The 26,955-nt window shown below is 32.1% G+C and overlaps 1 protein-coding gene across 5 annotated transcripts in view; it reads right to left on the reverse strand.

The window, feature by feature from the left end:
- Positions 1-350: 350 nt before the first annotated feature.
- Positions 351-26,955, reverse strand: part of EPHA7 (EPH receptor A7) — a 184,404-nt gene continuing 157,799 nt past the window's right edge. For 2 of the 5 annotated variants that reach the window (XM_032155464.2, XM_032155460.2), the window contains exons 8-17: positions 24,750-24,858; positions 24,029-24,084; positions 19,528-19,641; positions 18,268-18,453; positions 17,628-17,689; positions 16,266-16,475; positions 15,099-15,248; positions 7,119-7,312; positions 5,641-5,796; positions 351-3,875 (exon numbers count right to left, since the gene is read on the reverse strand). In XM_032155464.2, coding sequence (XP_032011355.1) covers positions 3,761-3,875; positions 5,641-5,796; positions 7,119-7,312; positions 15,099-15,248; positions 16,266-16,475; positions 17,628-17,689; positions 18,268-18,453; positions 19,528-19,641; positions 24,029-24,084; positions 24,750-24,858 — 1,352 coding nt within the window. In that variant the 3' untranslated portion in view covers positions 351-3,760. Of the gene's footprint in view, positions 3,876-5,640; positions 5,797-7,118; positions 7,313-15,098; positions 15,249-16,265; positions 16,476-17,627; positions 17,690-18,267; positions 18,454-19,527; positions 19,654-20,030; positions 20,954-24,028; positions 24,085-24,749; positions 24,859-26,955 lie in introns of those variants that run through there. The other 3 variants (XM_058435407.1, XM_058435406.1, XM_032155472.2) reach the window with 2 other exon arrangements.

Genomic DNA, 26,955 nt, shown 5'->3' on the forward strand with positions numbered 1-26,955 from the left:
ATATCAGACGTTTAAAATATATGTGAACGTCCAATGACAAAATATTTCCTTTCTCATGCAAATATTATTGTTAGTATCATGCAGTAGTTTCAGGAAGGAGCAAGAAAGATTATAACTGTTTGGCAGTATGGCTCTTTGAAGACATAATCTTGTTATTCTGTAATAATTAGAGTGGAATTAGGTTAGTGTGCAAGAGAACAAAACGAAGTAATGGATATTCATTTTTCTTCATATTCTGATTGGTCCACTCAACTATTTCAATAAAACTTTATCTCTTCTTGTAATATTGTATAGGAAAATAAAGAACGTGTAAGGGATATAAAGGAATTCACCAATGATTGGAGACAGGATTTTCTTTACATTGTCTAATAGACTTGTTTATTATTTTAAGCTGGTAAAAAGAGACTTATGATTCGTGTTGAAGAAAGAGTTATTTGTGCTTGATACATTGAAGACACTGTTCAAAAGCAGTTTGTCCTTATAAAAGGATGACCCCTGTAGTATTTCTTAGGCAAGGAGGGACAAATTCAACCAACAAAAAGCACATCTCGCCCCGAGGTCCCCATGATTTCTCCACATATAGCAAAAAAAATACACATCAGTAATTTATTTGAACATGCACATCAGTGAGTAGCATAGTTCTAGGCTACTCAAGAAACAAAAGGGAGAATATCAGCATTACCTAAATAAAAAAGAGAGGTGAATCACACCATTTTAATTGTCTTAAAAACACGGATAAGAAGAGCAATTAAAATATAGTCCTAAACAGTACTAGCTAATGTAGATTACATAAGTATACAATATGATTCAACTAATAGTGCTCTGACAAGCATAAACCACCAGTTCTAGTAAACAAGGCCCAGATCAATTGCTGAGAAAACGTTAGATTCAAATGTAGAACAAGTTACTTTTATTTCAGTACTGAATGCAAAACACAGGTCAAGTGTGAGGACAGCGTTCTAAAAAAGGTGGCTCTATTAAAGCAAGGAGGCCATTTCCTTTTGCATTTTTATAATTTTGGAATTCTATTTTTGACGTTCACTTTCTCTACTTTTCCTCCCCTGAGCACTAATTTATTTAAAAAAAAAAAAAGATTTCAAGGTGCAAGTTGTACATTCTTATCATTATACCATCTCATCTCTTTCTGGAAGAGAGTATTACAATCAGCATTACAATGTTAATTCTTTTTATCTTAATATTTGTTTCACATACATGTATTTCAAAATCATAATGTTGATTAGGAAAAGAAACTTAGAAACGAGATAGTGATGTAATCATACACTTCCTATTGTGCTGTGTGTCTTTCCCATCCCTTCTCCCCTTTCCCTGTAAAGAGCTGTAAAAAATTTAAGGCAGATGAGGTATATTGCTGAAGGAAAAAGTTATTTTTGAAAAAAACTCAAAAAAACTTTTATTCTGCCCTTCTACTCAAGAAAGACTACTCAACTATAAATCTAGTGCTAGAAAAAAGCAGGAAAGACACCGTTTGCATGTACCATACTATGTCTTCTATTTCTAGAATGGCTTTTGTTAATTTAATTTTAATAGAAAAAATAAGCACCTTAAGCTATGAACAAGAAAAGAACTTCATTATTAGTGAGTCTAGAATCCAAAAGGAATTAAGAACACTCACTCAAACTCTTTCACTCATTCTCACAAAGGCCAATGCTACTGATTAGAATTGTAAAGTGCTGTACTTAGTATAAACACTTGTATACACTGCAGACACTGAAAAATAACCCTCAAGCACATTGTGTTATAGTTCCAAAAATATATTTACAGTCTATTACAAAGATTACAAATGGAAGTGTCTAGGTGACTGTATTATGCTAATTAAAATTATTTTTACAGATTACTTTTCCTTAGGGACAAAAAAACATTTTAGTGAAATCAAAATGATTTTTCTAGTCAATCGAAAAATAAATTAAAATATCAAATAACACTGTACAGTGATTTAAAACCAAAAAAAAAGGGTGGGGAGGGGTTTGGGAAGCAATCCATTTGAGTTTTTCTATAGCCATCTTTGGTCCTAAATGTGGGAAAACACATTATGTAGCACTGAAAATACCTGTTCTTTTGTGATGCTCTGCAAGTAAAATAGAAAAATATAGTGCATTTTCAATGTATTCAGAGCCCACTACAGAGAAATGTGTGTACAAAACAAGACAGTATAAATAAAATTTACAAGTTTTACAAAGGAACATTTACAGATTTTGTTTCTGTTGTTTGTTTGTTTGTTTGTGGATGCCCACATTATCAAACAAGACCAATTATGACCGATCCCTGGGATCTTTCTCTATTAAAATCATTATAAACAGCCCAATTCTCTTTGGAAGTACAACAGTTCAATTCTGGGGTAGTTCATGATTTTCGTAACTTTTGAAAGCATTACTCACAATATGTATACATTCCTGCAATATCTATAAAGACACATTTAATTATTGCTTATGAAATTCTAACACAGTAATCAAATAATATGGTTTAATAAATAAAGCTTTAAAAACAAGCCAGATCCTTCACCTCTTCCTTCTAGGGTAAAGAGTCCTTTCATTTAACAAGTTTCTTGCATCAGTGTTCACAAACAAAAGACTTTTTGTTTTGTTTTGTTTTGAACTGCAGTGGTGATATTCTGTGCAGCAAATTTGTGTTTAAATGGTGAAAATTGTGAACTGCCCCTTTATCATGCTTCAGTTATAATATAAAACAATTATTTCTTTTCATGTTTGGACTGCATTCAACAGAAAAGGATATAAAATATATGTCAACTATTTATCCTAAATTTCCTAATGTCACGAGACTGAAAAAATCTTGATGTGCTCAGATTAAATTTTAGATAACACTGGATAATTCTGCTTTCAGACTTGCCTTCACCAACATTCTTCAGATGAAGTGCCTCATTTGTTTATATACTCATAAACCTAAACTTCGAGTTTATTAAATTCTTTCTAGTAAAATCACTCTATAAACAATCTGTTAAAAGTGCCTTATAGTATGTATGGATCATTATTGCTTTTTTCATTGAAAAGATAGTGTGTTGTCTGATCTTTACAAAAAATTTCTTTTTAAAAAATATCAGAGCTCTTGGCAACTTGCATTTTCTTGACTACCTGCCAATTAGCAAACAATATCAAAACAGCATTGATTAAACAGAATAAAATGGCACAAAAAGGATACCAATGTTCTGACACAGATGTATCTTCAATCATGCTATTTCTTTTGAAACTTGAGATTCTTTCAAAGGTACCCAGTGTAGTAATGTGTTACAGATTTAACACTAAAAAGGTCCAAAGCTATAAACAGCTTTCTAAAACAAAGTCCTTATGAAGAATAAACACAAATGATTTTAAAAAGGAATAGTCTGAAATCACATATTTAAGGAAAATATTTCATTGATTTTAACAATAAGATCATGATTTTATTTGACAAATATATTCTTTCTTAAATTCTTTATGTACATTTTAAAAAGTCTATAAGACAAAAAGGAGGTTAGAGAGCTCAAGGTGTTTGGATGTTTTTCAGGTAGTACTTTGTTTATTGTCACTGCTATTTTCCTGGCCACCGATGGTGGATCCTAAATTCCCTTTTTATATATTCTGGTGGCACTTAGGAGTTCAAGTCTATAGGTGCTTCTTAAATCTTCTCTTCACTGTTGGAAGGATCCAGGACATCAATTGTCTTCTAGCAGCATTCTATGCATATACTGAAGGCCAGTACTATTCTCTTGTAGTCTGTAATCTCCCTTAAAAGGGAGAAATGCATATCACACTTGAATGCCAGTTCCATGTAAATGTAGCATTTGTGCTCTCATAGTCTGAATGCTGCTCATGATTTTCTTTTGATGACCAACCAGTGTGATCCCTAAACTCATCACATCCCTGAAAAAGACAAATGCACTTTTTATTAGGTACCTTACAAAGAATAAATGTGGCACTAAACTGTCATCAACTGTTTAATTAAATACGTTATCTTAGCCAAATATATCTTATCTTAGTGTTCTTGGGTATTATGATCACACCCCTGCAGCAGATCAGAATTGTAAAACCTACATCAACATTCTCCTTTGTAAAAACCTAACTGCTCAGGTTCTCAATTTACTCTCAATTCACTTTTAAAGTGATTTGAAATTTTACATAAGAAATTATTAAAGTCTTAAAACTATTATTAACTTAAGGAAAGGTTAGGAAATGTTATTTGAAATGTTGTATTCTTGAACCTAATAGGGATTTAGAAATTTCAAACTGGAAAAAGCTGGATAAAGGATAATGAAAACAGTTGGTGGGATCTAGTAGAAAAATTGGAAATCATCAATGACCATGTCAAGTTTTATACTGGATTTAATTAACATGTGGTAATTCTGAGCATATTATTGGTTATATACTTACTTCAGTCAGTTCAATCATTTCATTATATGTTATAAAAACTATCTTTTAAAATGTACAGCATCTATGTTTAATAGCTTAAATTTGAATTAAGAATTGGATCTGTTTGTGTTTTGCCTTTCCTAATAGCCAGATACAATGAGCTGATGTTTTTACAAGCAGCTAAAATATTGCAAAACTATAGCACTGTAGTTTTTCATGGCAGTGACTGAGAAACATGGTTTTTCAGGGGTACAGATTGCTTTGGGGACCCAAGTGTAAAAATGCCCACATAGTGACTAGAAGAAAACTGAACAAAATAGCATGCACACACTTAAATCCATGTACATGACATTTCCTGGCATATAACAGAAAATAATATTTGATTGCTGGTCTTCATCTCATTGGGAAAACGATGACAGTACAATATAGGATCCCACAAATGGAACCTTGATTATTGTTTTCCATTTTCAAACACATTGACTAAGAGGAACTATGTCACCCATGAAAGTCATGCTGCAGCCAAGTCAACTGAGGTTCAGAGATTTTTAAATTGTCCAGGAATCCATAATTAGTGATGGAGCCAGACAGGAAAAGTGAGTTCTTTTAACTTCAAGTTCATAGAAATTTCAAAAGTTGTTTTATCAGGTCACTTTTTTCAGATTAAAAAAAAAAAGGAGTTGATCAATCATACATCTTCCAAAAAGTAAGTTGAACTCTTACTTTTAAGCTATGGTTAACCGAATTAAGCTTCTTTTGATCTCTTTAGAAATAATCATATTGGACATTCTAATGCATCTCAGCATTGAGTATAAAGTTTTGAGATTATTTAAGTTCAACACAAACATGGTGAAAGAAATCCTCCTTTGCAATGGAGAAAGTTTCCCCAGTGAATAGGAATCTAAGTAATTACAGAGGTCAACTACAGAGGAAGCCTCACTGGATGGTGTTTAGAACACCAGCTCTGGAGCCATATTAGTTATTACTTACTAGTTAACTTGGCTTAGGGGAAATATTTAAATTTTATGAACTTTAGCCTTGTTGGCAACAACATAAAACTATAGACTTAATACAATTATTGTTGTGAAGGTTAAAAAGGTAATATGTTTAAAGGTCTATTTAGTATAATACCTGGTACACAGTAAGAACTTGTTAAAGAAGTACTTTTTTTTTCTTGATTTTGGGATTCAAATTCTTTCAATATAAAGAAGATAACCTAATGTATAAAGTGTAGATTGTACCTAGTAAACCCTTAAATACAATTTTAAGAGTTTAAGCTTACTCAATAGTCATCCTGGCTACTGATTCAAGGGAATTGTAGCCAGCTGCTGTGAAGTTATCTTTATATCTTTCCATCTTAATAGCTTGTAGCCATTCTCCAACTGAACAAAAGGTAGTGAAATCAGGAGTGTTTTGATCCAGAAGAGGGCTTATTGGCCTAGATAAAAATGAAGCAGAAAAGTGAATATTATCATGAACTACCAAAGAAAGAATGTTTTGGCTCATATAAAATTAAGGTATAAAGAACAAAATTAGATGTTTTAATTGGTGTACATAATAAAAAAATACATCAATATGCTAATAAAAACCTAAAGCATCCAGGATGCCAGTAACTACAAACTCCTAAATTTACATTTTATTTAGATATGATGACCACCCGGTTTTGTCTTCCATATGTTTTTAAAAGTACAGCCAACAATATTTGGAATCAGTAAATAATTGTTCATTTGCTTTTCCAAAAGTAATTGGGAGTAAATGATGCACATATGGCTGTGTTCTAACCTGTTCAGGCCACAAGGGTGCTGTAGAGATATTGTGCATCTCCTTTGCTGATGGCATTCTTGTGAATGCCTGGGGAGTTAGAACACCTCCACAGGTGCCTAACTTACTACCAATGTAAACCAGAGCATCAATCTTACCTGGCGTCTGAGGCTGAATAACTATTAACATGCATTACAATCAAGCAAGCCAAATACAAAGGATGAATGGACTCTTTTTAATGATTATACCTCTTTAATCATGTATTGAATTTTTTTTCTGAGATGGAGTCTCGCTCTGTCGCCCAGGCTGGAGTGCAGTGGCGTGATCTCAGCTCACTGCCACATCTGCCTCTCGGGTTCAAGTGATTCTCCTGCCTCAGCCTCCCAAGTAGCTGGGATTACAGGTGCCCGCCACCATGTCCAGCTAATTTTTGTATTTTTATTAGAGACAGGGTTTCACTATGTTGGCCAGGCTGGTCTCGAACTCCTGACCTCGTGATCCACCCACTTCGGCCTCCCAAAGTGCTGGGATTACAAGCATGAGCCACTGCGCCTAGCCTGAATTTCTTTTATAAACTTTAACATCACTGAATCATTTATTAAATGACTTGAAGCAAAACAATTAAATAAGTACTAAGCATATAACAAAAAACAAGGACAACAGTAATAAAAACCCATGTAATAATAATATTATTGATCTGAAAATATGAACTGCTGCTATCTTATCACAAAAATCCAGTTTATAAAGTTTTTTTATAAAAGCAGCTAGTGATACTTATAAGTTTAAAAAATACAATAACTAATAGATTCTTTTTAAGCACTAATTAAGGTAAGCCTAACTGAAAAGAAAAAAATAAACTTCTGTAAATGCAATGCATTTAATATGAGTTTATACGTCAACACAAAAGTCAATTTGCCATTGTGGTGGGGTGGAGGAGATAAATGGTTTATGTTACTGTTTTAATTTCTCCCAGATTCCATTCCCTTAGGCATTTCTTACCTACTACAAGTTCCCAGGGGAGTTTTCAGACTATTTGGGTTTCGAATCATTTTGTCTAGAATTCCAACTATCTGTTCAAATTTTGGCCTTTCAGCACGCTCCTTTTGCCAACAATCCAACATTAGCTGGTGAAGGCCAGCTGGGCAGTCCATGGGTGCTGGTAAACGATAACCTTCTTCTATTGCTTTTATAACCTAATAGCGAAAAGGACATTACAAATATTACTGATTTAGGTTCAATTATAATAAAACAAATTTCCCGGTAGGCAAAATGATTTATCCAGATAAGAATGAGGCACAATGCTTCACAGAAGACTTACTTTTTTCCCAAAATTTCCATGAATATTAAGCATGTTATTAAGCAGTGCGTGAAGTGCAGGATATGATGACATTTCCTAGTTAATTCAGCAATAGGGAACAGCAATTAAGTTCATCCAGGGTACAATAGATGGAAACAGTTTTAACATCATCCCAGAGGCTTTCAAAAGGGAACATGTTATGGAACTATCTTAACTTGTATATATTTGTGAGTATACATATGTGCCCATACATTTAATAATTCTGCAAGTTGTAAAAGGAATTTGAGTTACCCAGAATGAGCCAAAATGATTCACTTTTAAACAGGGTAGCAAAATAATATGAATGTACTATAATAGAAAATATTACCAAGCACTTGAGTCTTTTAAATAATATGAAGCTTATTGTTAGTGTTATAAGACAGTAGTTGTAAGACAGGAGCGAGGTTGTACTGGTTTATGAGTGGCGACTGCGTCCCTTCCCTACTCCAAGTTCCCTTACCTCACACTGGCAGATTGAAATCAGCGTGGGGGGAAGGGTTACAGCAGGAAATAGGGAAAGGGTACAAATCAGGGCTTTCCCAGTCAGAGAGCTGGTTTTTATTATTATGTTTTATCAGCATTCCACTGCCTATTTATATCTAATAGCCTAAAAAACTGTTTATATGAAGCTTTGAATGTTAATGAAAAATAGGCCCCTATAAACATTTGTATGTGGCAATCAGAAAAATTATCATTCAGACTTGGGTTTTTTATTTATATGAAAGGCAAAAATAGATCTTAAAAATTTGAAAATGTTCCAAATCTGAGCAGCAAAGGGAAGAGAACAAGAAGACAAACAGCAGAAATAAGAAGGGATTGGAGAACACTAAAATAGTATTCGATGGGAAGAACAAATCCTTTGACACTGACTGATATAATGGTAGAAATGTAACAAAAAATGACCTTCTGAGGAAAAAAAAAATCTTTGAATTTTCAAAGAAAATAAGGCTAAAAGTAGGCAAACAAAAAGCTGGCTTTAAGAAATGTTGATGGCCTTAATATTTTTAGGGAAACACATCCTTAAGATGCATGCTGACACTCAAAAATAGCACCTTAAAATATAAAAGGTTGTAGGATAGGACGTAATGAGTACAGTACTTGACATCAACAATATTTGAAAAAAAAATTCTTTTGTATAAGGGAAAAAAAGTCTACTTTTTTCTTTAAGAAAAATCTCTAACTCTAATTTAAAGTTTAAAAAATTAATAGATGGACTTAGTTATAGTAATTTTTGAAAATTTATATAAGTATAAAACTTAAGACCAAACTCTCTCCTAATCACTAGGTTGTATTTCTATCAGTTTATTAAACTCTTCATCTGAACTGTCCATAGGTACTTCCACTGTATATATTTAAAATTGAATTTATCACCTCTCTTCCCAATCTTTTACTATTTCAACTAACGGCTCTTCTAGTCCCAGTCAGAAAGCTGAAAACTGTCCCAGATTCTTTCATTCTCTCTCTCTCTCTTTAAAAACAAACAAACAAACAAACAAACAAACAAACAATAACAAAAAAACGGAGTCTTGATCTGTCATCCAGGCTCTGTCATTCAGGAGTGCAGTGGCACGATCACAGCTCACTGCAGCCTTGAACTCCAGGGCCTCACATCCTGATCCTCCTGCCTCACATCCTCTTATATACACAATTAGTCACCACTTTCTGATGATTTTCTACTTCTCAAATACAATATATGCTCAAATACTAGAAAAAGTATTTTTCCATATCTATATCTACATTTATATATATCTCTCTATATACACATCTCCCTGAAGTGATGGAGTAATTATCCCATAGTTAAGTCTTTACAAAGTTTCACACTGAGGTGTTTCTTTAAGTACGTTATTTTGAACAACAATTATGGAGAAAACACCTTGGCCTTAAGTGACCTTAATCAGTGTTGGTGCTAAATGCAATGGAGGTCATATGACAGAACTCAAAAATTTCCTTTTATGATCCCATAATTACAAATGGTACATATCACTGTAAACATTCCTCTAAAATATCCCTGTTAAAAGCTATACATCAAACAAATACATACAAATGGTAACTCTGCAAGGATCACAAATATATAAGTACAGGAGACATTATATTTTTTAAAAAACCTTTTAAATGCTAAGAATTTCAAGTGGTTTTGCAAAACATTCCAGTAATAGCACTGTACTTGGATTCAAAAATGCTATGTTAAAAAATGTGAATAAAAGTAAAAGTAATTTACTTTTAGAAAGCTGGGTTAAATGATTTAAATAGCAGATCAAGCTGGGAATAAATTAATAACTTCTGAAATTTTATATATTCAAAATGACCACACAATAAGCAATTGGGGGTATTTTTTTTTCATTGGAAAACGAGTGGCTTTTTGTATTTGAGGCTGCTTCTATTTAAACACATGCAGTCTATTTCTGATTTGACATGACTGCATTCTAATGCTCATAACATTAATTCAGTCCTCATTATTTCCCACCACCTTCTAACCTATTTCCCTGCTTATAGCTTATCTTTAGGTGTCCTGAAAGGAACAATGTAAGTCGAGTGATCTTTCCTTTTTTCTTTCCCTCCAAATAATGTTTTAAAATGTAAATCTAAATCTTATCATGCCCTCTTGACATAATACTTTTCAATAGCACTCCAAACTTTCACAATAACACTTAAAATTGATTCTTTAGCTTTCAACACAATATATTCTTAAGTTTTTGTAGCACTGAACACAGGACCATTAAATGATTATTTAAAACGTGAGTTAATGAACCTCTGTAGTTGTCCTACTGCATTACAGAAATTTAATGATTCCTTTTGTTATTGTAGAGAAACAACACTGATCTCACTTCAAAGTGAAACTCCTAGCTATATTCAAAGATATAATGGTTTATACATTTATAAAGGAATAACAACAATATATAACATTTAAAATAAGAGATATTGGGACTTAAATAATCTCATAAATAGTCACATCCCTATGGCCATGAACACTTAAGGTGCCTGCTGGGAACTCTTCGACCTTATAGAGGAGTTTGGCATAATCCAAGATACACCCCTTGAAACAAAACCAGCCAATAGGAGTTAATTTAGGCAAAAACTGAACTTTGAGGTTCCGCAGTTTTCATTTATTAGCCTAGCAGTAGAATAATTTTCTTGTTAAATATGCAACTAATAATCATTGTTAATATTTATTAAGTGCTTATTATGATTGGCATGGTTTTAAACTTGAATTATCTTATTTGATTCTTACAAAATCCTTATTAGGTTTAAGTATCATTATTATACTGATTCTAGAGATAAAGAATGTGTGGCGCACAGGAAAAAAAAGAGAGGGCCAGTCAGTATCAGGTAGCTGTTAGTAGAAAAGACAGAATTTGACGTAGGCCATCAGACCAGAGCCCACGCTGTTAAGAATGGCATTATTTTTCCAATGAAAAAATAGGTACGTTCTTCAAATAGTTAGATATACTTGGAAAAACAATGCACAGAGGTAAGATGGCTGGCCCTCCACTTCTTAGAGGATTATGTAATTGGTTCACTGAATTAATCTGAAACATATTCTTGTGAAATTACTAGAAACTCCTTGTATTTGCCTTAGTATCCTAATAAAATTCATTCATAACCAATTCTATATCTAAATAGTTCCCAGAGGAACCAGAAGTGATTTAGGTAAATGTAATTTTAAAAAAGATTTCTGGGACACAACAGGGACCACTTCTTTGGCAAATGCTGTAAAGCAATACTTAGAAATAAAAACAAAAGTTACTTACTGAGAAGTGTTTCCATATTATTACAGTATGACCATTGTAATTAAGAGAAAAAGGAACACAATAAGACCCCATTAATGAGCCTGTAATAACTCAAAATGGCATATGACACGATTGGCTTCTGTCCTCTGCTCAATACTCATTTTCTATTTCATTAACCTCACAATAACATGACCCACATTTTATGCCATTAAATATGTTGGACTTCACTTATGAGACTATGGCAAAGTTTTACATAAAACAACATCATAATTTTGCTTCTACATTAACATGAAAAAATATAAAGTCATAAATCAGTGATGACTTTTAAAAGGAAAAATGAGGTCTCACAATTTAGCTGAGAATACATTTACTTATGAGTGTATTGTATTTTCCAAGCTCTTAAATGACTTTTCTTATATAGCTTTAAGGAATTATCTTTATGTCTCCTATCTTTAAAAAAGCTTAAAGTTTTTAACATCCTAATATCTACCTACTAGGAAAATTAACAATTTACTGGCCTAGCTTTATATAAGAAAAAAATACTTTCTTACGCTATTTTTTAAAAATACTTTTTTCTTATGTTAACTATTAAGATACTTAATTTACTATATAGATTTTATTCTTTTTATGCTAGTAGTATTTTTTTCTTATATTACAATACATTAAAATACTAATGTAAGAAAAATACTCCTAGAAGAAAAAAAATATCTACATAGTAAAAAACTTCAAAATTTCATAATTTGAGGGTAAAAATTTGATTTGGATCAATCAAGATATAAATTCAATTAAAAGATAGCTGCAGTGAAAACCAAAAGGATATTTTCAATTTCCACAGTATTTCTTGTGTTTGACTACATTTACATACATGAAGATTTTTCTTTGAAAAGTCATTAATGGAAAGAGCTAAATGTTTGCAGATTTCTTAGAAGAATGAAAGTTGGAAATTTATTTGGAAAGCTTAACCTCTTGGTTTTAATTGCAAGTAACTGAATCCGACTGTTTCCATTGTAGTTAAAACTTAAGAAAATAATAGACACTTGAAAATACAAATGAGTGCCCATTCAAGGGTTAACTAAGGGATAACCTATTTGAGTATGAGTCTGGTCATGTATGCGTTTATTAGTTTTCCCTAGGTTTTTCTTGTTCATTGCCTTGTCCAGAGTTACACAAACTGTTCAGATAGTCCAGAACTTTCTCACTCATTAGCTTCTACACCACCCTTTTGTGTCTCTTCAGGTTACAAAAACCTCACCTTATCCAGCATTCAGCCTGGAACTGTGTGGACTTGCTTAGAAATGTAACCATCACTGTACATCTTGTTTTCTTGTGTCTTGTAAAAAATCTTTTAAAATCTGAGGCATTTAAAATTTGAGGGCTTTCTAAAATCCCTGACAAATTCCTAGCAACTAAATTTTAATAATGTAGAGTTAATTGGTTCACTTGATAAATCCATCTAGGCTAATTAAAAGACAATGAATACATCTGAAAATCTGATGAAGGCAACCTTCCCAGAAAAAAAAATAATATATTCACACATACACAGCAGTTTCCACATGTATCAGGGGTTCACAGGGGTTCATAGATCTAAGTCTCTCCATGAACTCCTATCACAGATTCCTAGAAAAAAGCTATTATCTAGAAAATTTTATCCCAGAATGGAAATCATTATCCTAAATTATCCAATTTTTCTCCATTTGCATATTGAAAATTAAACATATAGTTGTTCAAATAGCATTCTACTGACATAATTATAAAATAATGAATATTATCTAATAGGGATATGAATATCAATTTCGCTGTACAAACTGACCTATCTAGGTAATCTCTCACTGTTAAACAAACCTGTGTCCAAATTTATTAATTATTTTAGACCTTCTAAATAAAAAACCTAAAGAATGTGCCAATTATTTTAGGTTAGAACTAAACTGCACAATAGACTAATTATGTCATTTGACTAATAAAATATTAATCCTTGGTATAGTAAGGCTATATTCATGATGTTCATTTTTAAGAAAAACAAAAAACAATACTTAACACATTTTAAAATTTAAAATTGGAGATATTAATTTTTTTCTTAACCATTTCCATTATTTGTTTTTGGAAGTTAAGTGAACTCTGAATTTGTCAGTCCTGTCAGTCCCTTTATGTTTGAATCCAATACAGAGGGAAGGTGTCAAAAGAAATGAAACTCCACTGAGTGTCTAGGGAATGAAAATATTTCTCTTTCTCTGCCCTAAGGATTTGTTTGTCCAAATTTTGACAGTCCATGAAATCTTTGACACTGAGACCTGTCAAATAATAACAACTTTGCCTCTGCCAAACAGACTCATCATTTAGACTTTTATCTCTGAAAAACAAAAACAAAACAAAAAGCAAATGAAAAAGTTTTATGTCATCATCCAATTCAAAATATCAATAGATATGACTGATTTATAATCTTCCTCTTTTCAGACTGGGGACTTCTCAGTTAACGAAAAATTTTGTAGGGAAAGTATCAAAAATAACCTTATCAACAACATATAAAACAGTCTTAAATGTTAGTTGTCTAAAAATAACTACTGTTAAGTTTTAAGACCCATAGTAACTTGATATGGGCAATTCTACAGTTCAAATCAAAGTTACTGATTTAATATAACAATTTGCATGATCTCTTTTTAAAAAAACTCAGACGTAACTGTAGTAGTCAGCTTCTATTGTTATTTATGTTTGTAATACCTCAAGCTTTCTCCAAACCAGTTTGCTAGTCACATCCTTGTTCTAAATGGCAATGTAGATTTTCCTTAAGCACTACTTATTTTTTTACTCCACACTCCAAGAATTTGCATTAGTATCATTTCCAGACTCCTTCGAAAACTCCTTCATCAATTTGTCCAAACCTACATCTTCATTTCTAATTACAAGTGTACTGCATCTCTGTTATAGAAAAGTGAGTCCATTTGATCAGTCTTCATACACCTCTAAACCTTAACCTCTCAACTTTCCAGTGTGCATCCTTAGAGAATTTGCTCATCAGCTCTGAACCAAGGTATCCACCAGGTTTTCAGTACAATCCTGGATATCTTCCTAGATTTCATACTGGCTCTACATTTATCTAATTTTCACTCGTATTTCAGTAGGTTGAACTATAAGTGCTCCCGGCCTACAAAATGGCCATTTTAACAAACTCAACCTAATAAAAGCAACTTTTTTTTTGCACTTTTGCTATATTGTTTAATAAGAGGTCTCTTGGTGTGAGATGTATACCCTCACATGGACTACCATCAGTTTCTTTTCTCAACGGAAAACAGTATGTTTTATGTTTTAGCATGTCCTCATGGCAACAGGGTATGTACATTTAATAAATATACTTTTAAAAGGAATTTCCAAAGATATTCTTATTGTGATTACATTCTAAAATATCACTATGAAACCTTTACTAATATTGATCATAAAATCTAGATCGTCCCATGAAACTAAAACTTAGTTAAACCAATCAACAGTAGATAATTTAAAGAATTTTCTTAGAACACTAAAAGAAAATGATAAGTTTCAAAGACAAAGCACAACCAAACTTCCTTCCCTCCTCTTCACAAATGATTCTTTTACTCATGTGATGCTCCTACTCCCGCTGTGCAGTGTGGAAACGTTATCTTTATTAAGGAGGAAATATCATTAGTAAGCTTCTATTTTGTGTCCATATAATTTATATTATAAAAAGAGAAAGTGATTGTTCAAAATGAAAGCCAAAATAATAAAATTAGTAGAACCACTAATTTATGGTAATTAGTGGTAGTAATTGTGGAAAACTGTATTTTTATAATTATTTAAAAGCGTGTTCTTAATGAGAACCTACATGTTCTCATTACCTACATGTTCCAGTAATACTGGCTATTAACGTATTCAATCCTTTTTGTTTAAATGAATGTAAACACCTACATCTTGATTTGACATGTCCCAATAAGGTCTTTCTCCATAAGACATAACTTCCCACATGACTATTCCATAGCTCCATACATCACTGGCTGATGTGAATTTCCGGTACTGGATGGCTTCGGGTGCTGTCCACCTTACTGGAATTTTTCCACCCTGTTATAAAAAGAAATGAACATTTTAAATATGTATAATAACTTATATATTATTTATGGCAATACCATAAATATATATGTGCATTTTTGGTTGGTAGTTCAGCAGCATCAGGTCTACCCATCTTGAATCTCTATGTGTATTTAAAGTTATTTTTCTGATTTTTAGAATACCATTACAAGTTTCGTCATTTCAAGTTTACAAGGCAACTCAATTGATTGAGATTTGTGTGGTGTTAGGGCAAGAATATATTGAACAAACAATGACAGGCTGGGCGCTGTGGCTCACATCTGTAATCCCAGCACTTTGGGAGGCCGAGGTGGGTGGATCACCTGAGGCCAGGAGTTCAAGATCAGCCTGGCAAAGATGGTGAAAACCCGTCTCCACTAAAAATACAAAAAAATTATCCATGTGTGATGGTGGGCGCCTGTTATCCTAGCTACTCGGAAGGCTGAGGCAGGAGCATTGCTTGAACCCAGGAGGCGGAGGCTGCAGTGAGCCAAGATTGTGCCATTGCACTCCAGCCTGGACAACAAGAACAAAACTCCATCTCAACAACAACAACAACAGCCACAACAAAGACAAACTAGGCAAAGTTACTATGAAAATGAAATAAAATATGGATAATTTAAATAAATTCTCACATATTTTCTTTTTTTCCAATCTTACAAAGGTTATAAGGATTAGCATAGTTAATACTCTTTTAAATCTTCATTTAAAATGTGATTACAGTTTTCTACAAATATGAGTGCTAGTAACTAGATGTTTTTGTATGTAACTATATTCTATGACTCTCCCAATATAAGGTAGTCATGTTATCAACACTTTCCTTCTTAGCCTATATATATATTCTACAAACAATGATTCTTTCAGAAAAAACAAAAAACAAAAAAAGCAACCTCAAAATGCTTAGCTCAATTTGCTTCATTTCTCCTGTTTAGTTTTACATTATTAGGTCCTGCTTTCACGGTAGAAAAATCTTAAGAATATGAAGAAGTGCAGTAAATGACTTTTTCTTACAGTAGTTGTATAGACAGCTTCTGGATCATCCTCTATAACTCGGGACAGGCCAAAATCTGACACTTTACAAACGAGATTGCTGTTGACAAGAATATTGCGAGCCGCAAGGTCCCTGTGAACATATCCCATATCAGCCAAATATCTCATTCCAGCAGCAATTCCTCTCAGCATTCCTACTAACTGAATGACTGTAAATTGCCCATCATGTTTCTGCAGGAAGACAAAAATAAAAGCCCAGTTAACTGCATACTTTAAAAGGGACAAAAATCACCATGAAAAATATCTGCATGCTAGTAATTTGCTATTGCATAATAGGAATTGTTAATTAATTTTTTATATAACATGGATACCTGTGGAAAAAAACATAACATGCTCATTTAGCTGACAGCCAAATAAGAGAATTTTGGTAATCATTTAGTTATTTATACTAATTTGATATTTTAAAATGAACTAGTAACAGTTTGAGATTGCACAAGTCTAAAAGTATATGCTAATTTTTAAGTTTGGAAATAGAATATCTAAAAAATTACCCCCAATAGCTAAGTGTTTCCCCCACATGCCAAAAAGTCTAAATAATATAAAAGTATATAAATAAATTAATATACATATAATAAGGTTTATTTTCCTCTAAATGCTAAAAAAGAGAAAGGGAGGAAATATTTGAGTCAAAATGAAGAGAAACTAAAATGTAGAAAGTGATTGTAGTGGCTACTTTGTTTCCATTTCATTTTTTCTTAGTTTTGCTACTGATAGGAGCATTACTTGTAACAAGGATTCTCTAGGACAGATGTACTAACAAATGGGATTGAGAACTGTTTGCAACCAGACTGGCCACTTCTAACCCATTTTAACCAAAAAAGTACTCCAGCTGAACAGAAACATGCTGGATGAAGTATGCTAGTCTGAGTGGATTATTTTTCTAGTTGATACTTATATCATGATGATGCAGCAATAAAAGTTTCTCTAAATCCTATGACTGTTTATACGCCTGAGTTAAATATGATTCTAGATCATATTAAATAACTTTACATGTTCTCTTTTTCTTTAGATTATTTTTCCTTTGCCATCTGAAAAAATGTTTTATAACATGAATTCAAATTACAGGGCTTCAGGCATCCTCCATACCTCAGGTAATAATATTAACAGAAATAACTTCTTGACCACATTGTATCACTTAAATGCTCAAAATATTCTAGTTTAATCTAGTCTTAAACTCTGATTATTAATCTGACTTTCGAAGACAATCTTCTAACCTCTTACTATTTTACAAGGCTCTCACTTTACATGGCAAAGAAAGTTCATAAAATTATATTGGTAGCAAGCATAGTATATTTACAATAAGTAGATCACTTCGGTACTTACCCTGAGAAATGCATCTAGGGCTCCATTTTCCATGAACTCTATTACAATCATGACTGGTTTCCCTAAAATTAAAAAAAAAAAAAAGTTTCAGAAGTCATAACCTCAACTGTAGGGTTATTTCCTTTCTCATCCCCCAATAAAACATATGGTGCTCTTTTGAAAGAGTGAGTGTGAGAAGTACAAGCATTTCTTTTATTGTTGCTGCTGAGCTCAAAAAGTCACTATATGTCTGCTTGGAAGATGGTCATGATTCATAAAATTAAACCATATAAATAAAAGTCACTGTGTTCTTCTGATTCCTGCTTTGTGAGTAAAACTCAGAGAAAATTACACTTTACGTAAAATGTAAAGACTATATTGTATAATTATTATGTCTCTTGAAGAGAAATAAAAACATTTATCAGTTATTCCATCTATCAGAGTTATTCTTCAACTCTAATCTTGCATTCATTTTTTTTCTGCTTTCTTTTCCCTTGAGGTGATAACATAAAGGAAGAATTTTTTGATTAGTTACATACCAAGAAAACACATTCTTTTAGACTATGCAACATATTTCATAATTTGTTTTATTATGTACATAATAATACTAATTTCTGACACTCAGTCTGTTTGATAAAATAAAGATATAACTAATATCTACCTCTTGTAACAACCCCTTCCAAATGGACAACATTTGGGTGGTCAAACTGCCCCATGATGCTTGCTTCACACAAAAAGTCTCTCCTTTGTTTTTCTGTGTAACCAACTTTCAGGGTTTTTATGGCTACTGCAACATCTCTTTTCCCTGGAAGTTTCAAACGGCCACTGCAGACTTCACCAAATTCTCCTGAAGTAACAGAACAAGCAGGCATAGTTTAGTTTCTAAACATTGTAATTTTCTTTTAAGAGTAAATGCATTGACTTATTTTTCTTTACCTTTTAGTAAATTATTTGAAAGCATTTTAAAATATTTTCAAAAATACTTGGTAAAGCCCTGTAAGTTAAATTGAATACATTCCCATATATAGGGGAGTCTATTTCCTAGACACAAAAGTTGTTTATGAAAATAATGGCATAAATGAAATTAAAACTTGAAGACACAGTTCAGAGCTCCTTAACAGAAGTTACGCTTTCCTAAAACTGTCTGTTAAACAGGCTACTATTTTTCAATTGAATTAACCAACACTCAGGGTCAACATTTGGATTTGAATTATGCATTATATATTATATATTTAAAATTTTATATATATATTATATTAGTATATAACCTAGACTACCTACTAAAGCATGAAGACACATCAGCAAATTGTAAACAGTGCTTTTCCTTTTAATTTTGAGAAGAAAGTATTTATTAAAGATTTAAAATCTGGAATTTATATGCACTATGTCTACTGGATTTAAAGGAATTAGAATCAGAAATGTATAATTATTATAAAAATACATACATATAGAAAATATTCCCTTTAAATAATTCATACACATTAATTTTCTACATAAATTTAAAGTACAATGGCTAATACCTACAAATACAAAAAAAAAGATAAAAATGAAAGTTTTGTAAGAAGACAGTAAATCAAGTAAAAGGAAATGTGCAGCAAAATTCTGGAAATTTCTGACCTTTTAAAAATACAAATTCATTTCTTAAATGACAGGCCAGAGCTATTATAAAGTAGCTTGTAGTAGAACAGTATCTTAAAAATTCAACAGAAAACCAAAAATATATGGATTCTTTTGCCACATGCTAGTTTTTCACATTTTTTCATAAGATTTCATAAACAAGTACAGCCTCACTGCTTCCAACAGTTCAGGTAAATGCAAAAGTTCTATACTTGAGGGATAATTATTTGCCTGTCATTATGATGTATGACTTTCGATCTTGGCTAAATGGAACAGTTGAACAAGGAAGCTACAATAGCCTTACCTGCACCAATCACACGCTCAATTTTAATACAGGAGGCATCTAGCTCCTTGGCGAATTGATGGACAGCTCTATTTGGGTCCTCATAGGTTTCAGGGTCAATGTAGGTTTTGGTGCCTGGAAATTTAACTGTAATGATGTAAGAAAGCATGACTGTGATGAAGCAAAGCACTTATTGTGCAGTCAGCCCAGGAATTTCATTATGCAGAGTGCTCCTTGGAACAGTGAACTTGCTTCCACAGCACCTGATTCACAGCAGTTTTAACAGACTACTTCAGTCTGCTGGCGTATAGGTATTATCTGCAAGCTTCTATAGGTAACATAGGATCCAGTTCATAGGTTACTAACTGAATTGCTTTTCCAGTAAATCAACAAAAGACATTCACCAAAATTTCTGACATGCCTATCAGACTGGAGGTTTAATTAAATTCACTGCTATCATGGCATAGTTCAAGCCATATTAAGGTTTGTAATGGACTTGGAAACACATTTGTAAATCTACCAGTCAGTCAATCAATCAAATTAATACACTGGGAAAAGAAGACATTTCATTTACAGGTAGCCTACTATACTGACAGCAATATTAAAAACATTTAGACATCTTACTTATTCTTTTGATTTATTTTTTTAAAGACCAACCACCGTTGATATATACATAAAATTAATACAAGATGTGAGGGACTTCTATCACAGAATCAAAGAGATATCTTCTAAAGACAGTTTCATCTTCACCTTCAAGGGCAATAGAGGCCAGATATACAAAGTGCAGAGTAAAGTTAGAAAATCTACAATATTCCTGGGATCTGTTAACCAAGTATGACAGCGATTTGAAAGAGGAATGGTTTATATGAACTTTCAATTATAAGGCTCTGGAAGATCTTAACTGCTGAGGAGGTAGCCAATATGCCTCACAAAAGGTAGTCAAAATGCAAACAACATAGTATAATCTTAAAAGTTAAAATCTTCTTAAAATGCACCCAGAAGCATGCAGGTAACAGATAATACTATGTCAACTTTAAATAAAATTCAATTACAATAATGTATTCCAAATCTATTTGGTAAAAGACAAAGATAAGATAGATAGGCATATATTTGGTTATATTAATGCAATAAAAATTACACTATATCCTCAAAAAAACTTTATTGTTTTAACAAAGCCACTGAACAATCTTTTCATCAAATCTTACTATTTGGAGAACAATATATTTCTTTATATATTACACTGCAGCCTAACTGTGCTTATGTCATCACATTAAAATTATATTTTAAAAGTAAACACATAACAAAAAGAAGCAAAATGTATAAAGGAAAATGGGATTTAAAAATCTTGATTTATTCTGCTGTAGTTGATTGTTTATCCAAAATTGATTGTCTTAAACAATTATTGTTGCAGTTTATAAAACTGACAGATGCTCATTTGTTACTAAAGCTGAAGATGAAAAAAAAAAAACAACACGAGAAGAAAAGAGAGAGGGGATAGAAGGAGAAAAGAGAGAAGAAGGAGTATAGGGAAAAGGGGAAGAGAAAAAGAGAGAAGGGAAGAAAACAATAGGTTAACCTCCTAGATTGGCAGGCAGATGGAGAATGAGCCATCTTCTCCCTTTTTATTCTCTCTTTCTTTCATTTTTTAAAAATTTTGTTTTGATAAGGGAGCTAGATTGGAGGTAACCTTCTGCATCTCAAACGGTCTCTGATGGTTCTTTATTCAAGCTGTCATAAAACATTTTGACAGGCCAGAGCTATTTTGGCATAAAAACATGAAATACTGCCCAGCTTGGATTTGAAGACATTGTTAGAAGGAATGGTAAGGAGGAAACAAAATGTAAATTGGAATTCCTTCACTAAATTCCTCCATTGTGTTTATATCTTTAAATGTAGCACTTGGGGCCATGGAGAGTTGAGGGTGCCTGATACAAATGACTGGACATTCTATTAAATTCAGCGCTCTAAAAGCTAGTTAAATGGTTGCTTTCAAGTTTCTGTAAAAATTCAATCTGGTGTTTTAGCACCTGGGAAAATTGTCCATGTACTAAATAGAGGAATAAAAAGACAGCAACTTGTAAACAGCTGGTTACCACAGTATTATACTTTCTATATTAAGTAATCATAAAATCAAATAAAATACCTGGTTTTAATCAAATGACAAGAAAACATATCCTTGGAAAAAGGGTGATTCAAAATATTAAGAATTTACCAGGATAGGATATGTTAAGTGCACCTTTTTCATTATTCATTTAAAAATGAATGCTTTAAAATAAGGAAAATATTGACATTATTTCTGAATATTCTGGTTTATCCCAACTTGAGTATGAACTTTTGTATCTTAAAATATTATTTCAATTTCTCATGAAAGTTAAACATCTTAAAACCACCATTGATAGTTTTCTCTAATGATGAAAACTATATACAGCAAGCTTATCTTGTCTATATTAGCAAGTAAGGCATGCAACTATATATTTCCTAATTACAAACTGGATGTGAAATGTGAAAAAAGTGAATGGCATAAAAATATTAAAACTGACTGATGACAATTAAGCATAAGGCTATACAACAAATTTTGGATAAGCCATGTTTCAACTGACTTTCTGCATTAACCTGCAAGTTAAAAGCAAATAAACTGGTGTATGTGATCATTTGGGGATATTTCGAATATGCTCAATAAATAAAAGTGACATACTGATTATGGTAATATTAAATAATTGTGCCATTAAATTACTCACATATGGGCAGGACCAGGGATTTCAGGAACTACAGTCTTATGTTACTCTTCTATATACATTCTACACTAGAAATAAAATTTAGGCATTCGAGTTTGATCTGCTCCTTCCTGTCTGGGGAAGTGTTAAAAATATTCTCACATGTCATAAAATAGAAACAAAAAAAGTAACCTCCACTTTTTTCTCTATTTCCTCTAGCTATAAACTACCTATGGTTCTGTCTTCACTGAGGCTTGTAGCAGGAAAATTAATGCCAGATTAGCAAAAGGAAGTTCTGACATTGGGGGCATATCAAATAATCCCAAGTGGGGTATAGAAACACACATATTCAGTCATAATCAGGGGTATATTTAAGTTTTTTGAGGCTTACCCCATATACAGTTTGGGATACTTTTTTTAGGGGAAAGAATACATGATTATATGCATAAATTTGCTACAGCACTCCCAGGGCCTAAAAAAGGCCCGTGAAAGTAAGAGGCCTTGAATATTAAACTTCATAATAAAGCCACTTCTGGGCATACCTTTAACTTCAATTTGTAGTAAATTGTACTACCCCACATGCCCTTCCTACCATCAGAGGTTGGGATTCAAGAGAATTTCTTATTCAATTTGGATTTGTGTTATGTAAAACCACTTCTATTTTGAAAACTAAAGGTAACTGTTGGTTCCAAAATACAAACACATTGAGAAAATGTAGGAATGATAAGAGCATTTACAATTTGTGTATTTAAACCACACATTGTCATTTGAGCTTTTTTTTTTTTTTAAAAAAAAAAAGAATCACAAAGAAAATCTAAAATGTATTAGAAATTCTTGATGGAGGCTTTGATATTCTTATGACTTTAGGATGAGTATAGGACAGTATCTTCACAGATACTGACATAAGAATCTAATAAATAACACAACAAAAGATACAGTCCTTACATCTTATGTCATGGGAAATTTATCTACACACGAGAACATTTGCCAAAGATTATGGGTACTACAAAATAATAATAAAATTGGTTTTTAATATTCTTAAGGATTAAAAATGGGGAAAATAGGTTAGGGTAAAAACATCATCAATTATCATAACTGAAGTAATTTGATTGTTAGGTTTTGATTTTGCCTACATAAAGTAATAACATTTACTCTCAGTGCTCTCATTTTCACATGCCATCCTCATTGCAACAAGAATAAGATTAATGCAGATAGGCATCTATTTTATTTGAGTCCCTAAGCTTTCTTCTAAATATGATTTCTAAAATGAACTTTTAAGAATAAGCTAACTCAAATCCATAGAAAAACATCAGAAGTATGAATCTTATTATTATACTATTTATGTCCTGTGAAATATCTATCAGTGATGGGTAATTTATAGAAGCTGAAGAGAAAGAGGCTCCTTAATTTAGCCTTTTGTGGTAGCATCACTCATTGGATTAAAAAAGGGCCTATCTTTGTAACCTAACGTGACATTCTTTAGCTACAGAATGGGCACATGCAACCTTTAATGTATTATTATTAGGATGGTAAGAAACACTTGGGCAAAGTTTGCAAAACGAAACATTGTGATGTAAAAGCAGCTGAATTCCTGCAGTTATATGACATTTCTGAATATATTTTATTTTTTCAAATTCACATCACATGATTTTAATTCTAAACATCTTATTCAAATGCTTTAAAGCAACATTTTGAGCTCATGGTATAATTTCAAGCATGATGCATGAGGACTTTGTTAATGCCAATGCTAATAACCAGATTTTTCTGTTAATGGGGTACATCATAATAAAGAAAAGCCAAACACTTACAATGAAAGTAAAGCTCTTCATCGCCTTCTTGGTCAGCTTTGCTATAACCACAGTGCCTGGAAGAAAGCAAATTTGTGACAATCTCCGTCATTTTACTTTATATACTTAATATTCAGTACAATGTACCTTAGTTAGCAACTTACTAGAGTTAAATTTGCTGTTCATACTTATGAATCCATTTAGTAATAATATAGCAATTCACATGATTAAAAATGCACAGAAAACAAACTTTTTGTGTGGGAAAATGTAAAAGTAACATTTTAAAAAATACATTTAGATTGAATATACAAAATTCAGTATGATTTGAATCTACAAGTTTCAATTTACAAAGATATTCATGAGTCACAAATATTCACAAGTGAATGTTTACTTATATTTCTTTCTTGAAAAGAAAAACTTTTTAAATGGTGTCCACAAACATTTAATAGCTAAAAGAGTAAATATTTCCCCAGGTATATTCTATATTTATTATGAAAACTTAACTCTGAAAATAAGCAAAAAAAATTCATGCAATACTCATGTGCTTTAAACTAAAGGCAGTGATCAAACTCATATTCCATTTTGATCTTGAAGAAATGACACATTATTGACCTTTAACGTTTTATATCAAAGAATGTTTGCATTTACTATTTAAAATTCTATTACACTAAGTAATAGGCTGACATAATTCTTAAAAAGCAATACATTTTATGTTAGAGATTAGAACAACTTTGTGTTCTACCTTCTCCCAATGATGAAGCCAAAGACCATGAACACCAAAATGATGGTCCCAGCCACAGCAACCACAGCAATGATAATGACAGGATTCTGTTCACTGGAGACAGCTGTAGCTGTAAACAGAGGAATTAGGCTCAGAAATACTTGACATCATGCAAGAACTTGAGAGGTTAAATAAAATTAGAGATATCTTTTCTATTTAATTCATTCTAATTTTAAATAACTGCATTATATTGTAACAAAGTAAATTTAAATAAATGTTTATTTCTGCCTTTTAAAGAACTGGTAAGGACAATACTTTCACATATTTTCCATTTATCAGCTATAAAAGAACGTATAAATGCCTTACTGAGTGACTATATTCCTGCTTAGTTGTTGAAAGCTTAATTATAAATCAAGAGATAGACACATCTGATCTGCAAGTGCTATTAAATCCCTATTGTTCCTCAGCAAGGCATTTGATTTTGATCCCTTTGTGTCTTGTTTTTTGGTATGTGAAATCAGAACCAAAATGCATACCTCATGTATTTTTGAAGTACCTTAACACACATTAAATGCTTTATCTCTCGTATCATCAATTAAAATGGAAAGCATCATGTAATCATAAACATCATGAATTTATAGTCCACTATAATTCAGGAAAAAGATGAGCCATATTATCTGTGTTAATTTTCATTAAGTATGAGTAAACACGTTTCATATTTTAAGATTACAAAGTAGCTAGCCTATTTTAGAAAGAGCAAACTTTCTGCAAGTACTTTAAAAAACACTATCATTACCTAACTGCACTCCCTTCCTGTACAATACTAAATAATTCTTGTATGCTCATTAAGGCAAACCTGGCTGAACCTTTCAGACAGTCTCTTTGGGAAGAAGTACATGTTTACATGTCTTTTAAAACACCTCTGATATAGAATTTTTGCACTTATCACTTCCATTTTTCCAAACTAGTGAAGTTTTATTTATATGGTGATTCACAATTGTCATATTTTCCCAGAGTTTCATATTTTCAGTAGCAATACAGACTATATAAAATCATCAAATACATATGAAACAATTAAAATGAATATTCCAATAAATGATCCAGTTGCAAATATCATAAAATACATAATGTCAAACTAATATAATTTGCTAACTCTGAAACAATCAACAGCGGCAATCTTTAATTTAAGGCAGGATGGAAAATACCATTCCTTCTTGTTGATGGCAAGGGACTAGATCTCTAGAGAAGTAATTCATATGAAGGCAAAACATATCTTGCCACAATAGGAAGTATAAAGTTTTTTTCAGATTGGCCTTTCTCTAGTTTGTCTGTCTCCTTTTGACAACTTATCTCTTAATTTTGTATACCTATGCTAATAAGAGATAGCTCCTGTGTTGAAAACAGGAAAAATAGCTCTGGTCTAATGGATACTTTCTGAACAAAGAAGATTATACACATTCTTTAATTTATCACCTGCTGAATTGCTCCCTGAGGGACCTTAAAAAGGTTAAGAAAAACAGAAGAAGAAAACAACTTTCAAATACTAATTTCTGAATTACAGCCTATTATCACACAACAGAGAAAAGATGACTTTCAAGTATTTTAAAAGTTTGTTCATTTTTTGTTTTTAGTCTGTTTTTTTATATACATTTTAAGAAAGAAAAAGAATGGAGTAGTTCCAGTCATGAGAAAGAAAAAAATTATGTACATATATTAAGAAATTCTTTCCATTCAATCAATGTGTCCCATGGGCCTAATTCTCTGCTTGTCTTAGGCTCAGTTTTTCCCTTAGCTTCAGAAACAGAACTCTAATGAGAAAAATGAACTCAGGTGAATGATGAATCAGAATTTGTGCATATTTATTTATACATTTTTGTATATTGGCAGGGTCATACTTTAATCTTTCCATAGCTGACATTATGGTTAATATTTTCATCTATTTCACAGGCAATATATATTAAAAGTAATTTGCTAAGGCTATAAACAGAATATCATGGTTTAAAAACTCGAAAAAGTAGGATACTGCACAGAAGGGGATTTTAGGATGTATGTGCAATGGAAGAGACTGTCAAATTTCTCTTTACAAACAGTGCTCAAATGACTTCTTTTAGGCTGCATCTTACCAAACAGTGCTCAAGTGACTTCTTTTAGGCTGCATCTTACCTTCTGACCTGCTTTCTGGCACAGCGAGTCACTGCTCCCTGACATGGTGATATCACTGGACCAT

This window comes from Hylobates moloch, unplaced genomic scaffold (genome assembly GCF_009828535.3).
Source record: "Hylobates moloch isolate HMO894 unplaced genomic scaffold, HMol_V3 SCAFFOLD_2, whole genome shotgun sequence".
In the NCBI taxonomy this organism is placed as follows: Eukaryota; Metazoa; Chordata; class Mammalia; order Primates; family Hylobatidae; genus Hylobates; species Hylobates moloch.